The sequence below is a fragment of the Lupinus angustifolius genome, chromosome LG19, assembly GCF_001865875.1.
Source record: "Lupinus angustifolius cultivar Tanjil chromosome LG19, LupAngTanjil_v1.0, whole genome shotgun sequence".
In the NCBI taxonomy this organism is placed as follows: Eukaryota; Viridiplantae; Streptophyta; class Magnoliopsida; order Fabales; family Fabaceae; genus Lupinus; species Lupinus angustifolius.
In genome coordinates, this window is record NC_032027.1 from 17,311,833 (window position 1) to 17,318,466 (window position 6,634).

Genomic DNA, 6,634 nt, shown 5'->3' on the forward strand with positions numbered 1-6,634 from the left:
TTTAATTTTATAGATCTTTTTGGTTTAATTTTATAGATCTTTTTGGTTTAATTTTATAGATCTTTTTGGTTTAATTTTATAGATCTTTTTGGTTTAATTTTATAGATCTTTTTGGTTTAATTTTATAGATCTTTTTGGTTTAATTTTATAGATCTTTTTGGTTTAATTTTATAGATCTTTTTGGTTTAATTTTAAGCGTTCAATGAGGTGAGTCCTAGTTTTTAAAGTGGGCCCACTAATCAATTATGGGTGGCATTGGACAAAAAAGCCCACCAGTACCCAATCTAGTACTAGCTTGACCCATCTCTTAAGCTTGACTTCACCAAGACAAATATTTTTTCTAATGTTCTTTGCTATAGGCACTTCTTGGCAAGTTTTTATATCTCACTATTTTTGGCTTGATATTTGGTATATTATTCAATAACTAAGCTTATATATATCTATCCCAATGGAATCACATTATAAGCTACCTTAGGGTTTGTTTGGGAGTTGAATTTTGGAGGGGAAGGAAGGGAAAAGGAAGGGAAAAGGAAGGCTTGAGAGCCATGAAATACACTTGTGAGATGACTCTCAAGCCTTTCCTTTCCCTTCCTTCCCCTCCAAAATCCAACTCCCAAACAAGCCCTAAGAGTCCATCATTTGAAGGCTTTCTCTAGTATTTTTCTTTTACATCTTCTGATTGGGCATGTTGTTTTGATACCAAAAAATATCTCATTGGGCTTTGTGTATTTCTCGGAAAACCAAGAAACAAAACATATTGAGTATGTCTTCCTCAAAAGCAGACTATCGAGCCTTAGGTAGTTTAGTGTGTAAGATCCATTAGTTGCACTATTTGTTTTTTGATTTGCAGGTTGTCTTCTATTCTCCTACATCCATTTATTGTAATAATAGATAAGCAATATTCTAGTATTACAATCCAAATTTTAATGAAAGAATAAAGCATATTGAGATTGATTGATAAGAGCCTTGTTCATTTGTTATTCATTCCAACTTCGGCTCAATTGGTGGATGCCTTTACTTAGCTACTACATGCTAAATCATTTCACCATTTTCTATCCAAGTTGTGTCTCTGTGATCTTCATCGTCCAACTTAACGAGATGTTAGAGATTGTTAGCTTTAGTTATTTCTTATTGGGCAAGTTAGTTGTAAAGTTGCCAAAATAGGAAAGTAGATATAGTTAAGTTGAGTAGCTAGTTATAGTTGGTTAGGTGGGCTTTGTTTTCAAGCTACTTTGCTTGAGTATAAGTGGAGTCTTTTTGTTTTAGAATAAGAGTAATGTAACATCTTCATCCTTTTGTAACTTAGTTCTCTTGAACAATTATTCCACCTTCTTCTTCTCCTTGGTTTCAAAGCTTCCATTTTCTTCTTTTACCTTAGAGTTCTAAGAATATGGAAAATGTCATTTAAAAGATTAAACACATTGAATGCAATATTAAAGACATTCTTTGTTCCTTGATACATCATATGATACAATTAATCATACAAGTGGAAACATTCTTTTAAAAATGATTCAAACAGAACCAAGAATATCCCTAATTATATAAATGAAAGTGGTAGGAGAGATAGAGATGTTTCCACCATAGTCCAATTTGAGAGCATTAAAGAAATAGAAGTATATTATAATCATTCAATAAAAAATTGCATATTATTTTCAATAAACATTGAACCTGGATTCAATTACTCCACTATAGTGTAATTTTATTAGTTGATCCACCAATCATGGAAAAGTCCCCATCATCTTGTAGTAATCGAAAGATCAAGGTCAACATAATAATTATTTATACAATAAAAAATAGTAAGGATAACAACAGCAATACTAATTAACTGTATAAATTCAATCACAATAATGAAGAAATAATTCAACTATTGAACTATTGATACAATAAACAAATAGTATGGATAACAACAGCAATTATAATTATTTATAAAATAAACTGTTGGACCAGACTGCGACCAGGAGCCTCCAACTATCAGGGATTTCCATTGTTACATGGGTATGTGAGACACCACGTCTTGAACCAAAACCTTAAGACATTAGTTACACGGGTCATTCCTACTTATCAATTCTTTCACTCCTCCACGCATATCCAATATGGGACTTCACACTTGACTAAACCTAACATAAACAAATACTAATTAACAATGACAATAATGAAGAAATAATTAACTTATCTAACAAGGTATGACCCTATAAGAATTGGTATTCTGTCAAAGGTACACTCCCAACACTTTCTTTTGGTTTAAGAGATAGATTAGATCAAGCTACCATCAATGGCTACTAAAGTTTACATTGTGTAAGCCATTAATTCTTTTCCTCTCTCTCTTTTTTTCCCTTACTTGCTAATTTCCATTATTGTTTTTTTATGTATAAAAGTTAAAATCTAATCCATCTCAGACCCTAACCTTTTATATTTTTAACCGTTAAAAAATTATGTGCAAACCTAAGTTGTTCTTTCTGAGAGCATAGTGCCACCAAAATGTTATTTTAGTGCATTCATGAATCACTTTTATATGTTGGCTTATAGTGATTCTTGATCATTACATTCTTGATCCATATTTAAACATTATAGTTCCTCGTGGATATCTAGCTAGCATCATAATACCTATAATAAGGGTATATAATATCCTTCTTGTGATCTCATAATATGTATCTGATATATTGAACTTTATATTACATCTTTAGTTACTATTCTCTACGAGGACATGTTGCAACCCTAGCTGAAGAGATTAAAAGGGGGGCTGATTCTGTGGAAGGTGTAGAAGCAAAGCTGTGGCAGGTTGGAACAATTTTCATTTTCATTTTCAGTTACAAAGTATATGTTAAAATGATTTCTTTCATCTCAGAATAAATAGTTGATTTTCTATATGTACTTGTTGTATGACATGTTTTAAATTTTACTCCTCAGTCGCAATTGACATCGTTATAATATTGTGGTTTTGGAAGCGTCCATAATGACAATTTTGACTGAGTCGATTTTTCGTAATTATTACATAATAGCAATCAGAATCTAAAACACCAATTGTATGTATGTATATACAGGTAGCTGAAACACTATCTGAAGTGGTACTTGGGAAGATACATGCACCAGAAAAGAAGGATGTTCCAATTATTAAACCCAATGATCTAACTGAGGCTGATGGGTTTTTGTTTGGATTTCCAGCAAGATATGGAATGATGCCTTCACAATTTAAGGCATTTTTTGATGCAACTGGAGGACTATGGCGGACACAGGCACTTGCAGGAAAACCTGCTGGTCTCTTTTTCAGCACTTCTTCTCAAGGTGGTGGACAAGAAGAGGTTCCGTGAGTAACTTTTTTTGATCTATTTAGAGATCTAATAGGGCTTTATACAATTAGACCAACGCCTTGTTGGCAGGTAGAGTTGACAATTCTGGAACCAACACCTTCTTAAGTCAATGTTTGTTTGGAACTAATGTACAGGTTGACATCTATTACTCAGCTTGTTCATCATGGATTGATCTATGTGCCCATTGGATACACCTTTGGTGCTGGCATGTTTGAGATGAATGAGGTGAAGGGTGGTTCTCCATATGGATCAGGAACATTGGATGGTGAGGATGGCTTAAGAGACCCAAGTGAGTTAGAATTGGCTCAAGCTTTCCATCAAGGGAAGTACCTTGCAGCCATTGCCAAGAAGCTCAAGGGATCTTAGTGACTTTTATTTTCAATATTGTCAGACAAAATAAAATGTTTGTAGCATATGAAAACAAAAATATTGATTGAATACAATTGTTGTCACTTGTCATGTGTATCAGCATACTTCAATGTCTAGCTTATTTTCAAAAAACAAGAATTGACTATTGGCTTATTGCTAGTATTTTCAATGGGTTCAAAGTTTTTAGCAAAATATAAACTTGAAGCTTGATGCTAATCATAGTTTTTTTGAAGTTCCAATCATAGTTGATCAACCATGATTTTTTTATCGGCAATTATTAATATGTTAGTTGTTAGTATATTAATATTTTGTTGTGGGTGAGACACATTCATAATTATTTAAGTAATTTGGCAAAGACTACACATTCATTTATATCTAGTACTCTAGGAGAGACATTCTAATTTAAACTATATTTCATCTTAGCACATAGTTGGAAGGATATGAATCATATCAATAAGTGTAGTCCTTCACGTTTGACTAAAATAATTGACAGAATAAAATTTCAAAGACTAAACATATAATGGATAAATGTTACTCTTTCTTTTCCACATATATAGTGTCCAACTTACTGTTCCCATTAATTGTTCATTTTTAATTAATCATATGAATAATTAAGGCCTGAAAAGTAAAATTGGCTCTTGCCCAACATCCTACATTATTTGGCAAAGACTTTATTCTTACTTTAGACTTACCTCTACTATTCATAATGAAGTAAAGACCCATTTGTCAATTCATGCATATTTGTTACGGATGGACAACAAGAAAATCCATTTGTGAATGGCTCTTTGGTTTGTCACAGTTTGGACTCTTTGACATATTAGGAACAAATGTATTTTTGAGAACAAGCGTTTTCACTTTGATGAGATGATGAAGCTTATTTTGCTACATTCTTGGAGTCTTATCAATGCCCGCTTCCTTTCTTTTCTTTTTCTCTAGTTGCTTGGTTGAGGAACCCTTCAAATGGTATTCTTCCTTATTATTTATAGGGATTTAGTGGATAAGAGTACCACTTGTTCTCCTAACTTTTCTTTATCTCTATATTAATATTCTTATTACTAATAAAAAAAAAACACGGTGAGTAGATTGTTTCCTCTCTTTTGTTAGGCAATAATATGATATAAGCCATATTCCAAATAAATGATATTAAAGTAAAAATAGAAAAAATAATGAATATCAAACTTTATTAACCTTCCTAATTAAGCACTTTATCTATGTAACAAGTTTAAAAAGCAAGTCATACCCAACCTAATCCAAATCCGCTAACTCCATTTCTTATACAAGTTAGGCCCAAATTGCACCCAAAACCAATTATTCTGCTTCTTAATATTCTGCCTAAATTATATTTAAATTGTTAGAGCATTATCTTTGAATTTATCCATAATTTAATTTATCTATTAAGTATTATTTGAATCATTATGATCTTATATTTATAACAATTTTTACTATATAATAAATTAATTAGAATAATTCTAGTTTTGTTTTAACTCTATATAAAACAGTGACCCAATACTGAATATTGATATAATTGTATACGATTTTGTCTTCTAGTTGTCATAACTTTGGGAATAATCAAATAATCAACGTCAACTAATTAACGTTATGCTCAGATACGTATTGCACCTAAAGTCCTTTTGTCCTTTTCAAATCAGAACATTTCATGCAGGTCAAACATTTAGAATGACAACACTATAGGTATAAAAAAAGATTTAAAGGGAGGGCCTACTATATATATATATATATGGAAGAATCTAACATTTGTATACATCAACGTTCCTTCAAGGAATTTAAGTGATATTTTGGTGTGTGAATAGACTGAAAAATCAGAAAAAGAAGGAACATTTTCAAGATCTGGAATAAAAACTTGCATTACAAGATAGGAAAGACATGCCTTGTTATTGATTAGCCAAAACAAGGAAAAAGAAAAGTTAAGTATAAAAGTAAAGATATATGAAGAGGAGTCATAATATACATATCCTTTATTAGCCTTAGAAATCACAATGATGCTGCATGTCATTTTGTTTCCTACTTTATGAAATTCCTTTCATGTATATATCTTCTTATGTATTTAGTTACTCCACCTTTATAAAGTAAAACTAAGAATTATGAACCATGGAGTAGTAATGATCCTGATATGCATGAATGTGTCGTCTAATCAAGAGATGCTAGCAATTTGATTTTTAATTACTAAAGTGATACCTTTTCATGATTAGTCACTTCTCATGCTTACATGGATTCTTTAGCTTTAAGGTTGTTTCTCATTTGATTACTTAAATCATTATTTAGCCCTATCAATGGTCCACCGTTATTGTATCAGCTTTACTGCAGAAAGAATACGATGATATAGGGAGTCATAAGGTGATCTGATGGTGAAGATGGTGGTTGTAAGGAATAGAGTGCAGGAGGTTGTGGTTTTCGAGTCCCACCATTAACAAAAAGGAGTTATAAGGTGGTTAGATGATAGGGTGTAAGTAAGAGTTTGAGAGTGGAGTCTCACCCACAGCAAAATACTAACATAATAACACCTTACATACTAACAATTTCCGATAAAAAAAAAACTGCCAAAAATAGCAATCTACAATTCTACATATATACATGAAGTAAAATATGGAAGGAAAGTAAAACAGTTTATTTTGAATGAACTTATAGAAAATTGATTTTGTTATCCAAAATTTTACAAGGACGGAGCACATTAATTCACTGCCAAGACAATGATTTGAGATAACAAAAAAAAAAAGACAAAGATTTGATGCGTGCTTGAAAAACCATGCTCTTGTGCCCTGACTAATAATTAATCTATGAACACTATTCGACAAATAAACAAAAAGTAGGTTACCTAAAATTAAAATCAAATGAATGTTATGAACTTATAACATAATCCACTTTATTTTGTCAACCCAAAAAAAATAAAGTTGGTGCGACACCTTTAATGATACAAAATATATAAGGACATATATATA

The 6,634-nt window shown here is 31.5% G+C and overlaps 2 protein-coding genes across 2 annotated transcripts in view; one reads left to right on the forward strand and one right to left on the reverse strand.

Moving 5' to 3' along the window:
• Nucleotides 1–6,634, reverse strand: part of LOC109333637 (transcription factor bHLH112-like) — a 10,776-nt gene that overhangs the window by 1,345 nt on the left and 2,797 nt on the right. The gene's annotated exons all lie outside the window — the stretch shown is intronic.
• LOC109333638 (probable NAD(P)H dehydrogenase (quinone) FQR1-like 1) lies at nucleotides 2,197–3,776 on the forward strand. Its single transcript, XM_019569166.1, has 4 exons — nucleotides 2,197–2,295; nucleotides 2,685–2,778; nucleotides 3,042–3,304; nucleotides 3,443–3,776. The coding sequence occupies exons 1-4, from the start codon at nucleotides 2,273–2,275 to the stop codon at nucleotides 3,672–3,674; spliced, it is 612 nt and encodes a 203-aa protein (XP_019424711.1). The 5' UTR covers nucleotides 2,197–2,272; the 3' UTR covers nucleotides 3,675–3,776.

Excerpts from the sequence above, each read along its gene's own strand:
- LOC109333638 (XM_019569166.1), top strand. The coding sequence starts at position 2,273 with ATGGCTACTAAAGTTTACATTGT. Across the intron at positions 2,779-3,041 it reads TAGAAGCAAAGCTGTGGCAG|GTAGCTGAAACACTATCTGA; the intron begins GTTGGAACAATT and ends ATGTATATACAG. Across the intron at positions 3,305-3,442 it reads GGTGGACAAGAAGAGGTTCC|GTTGACATCTATTACTCAGC; the intron begins GTGAGTAACTTT and ends ACTAATGTACAG.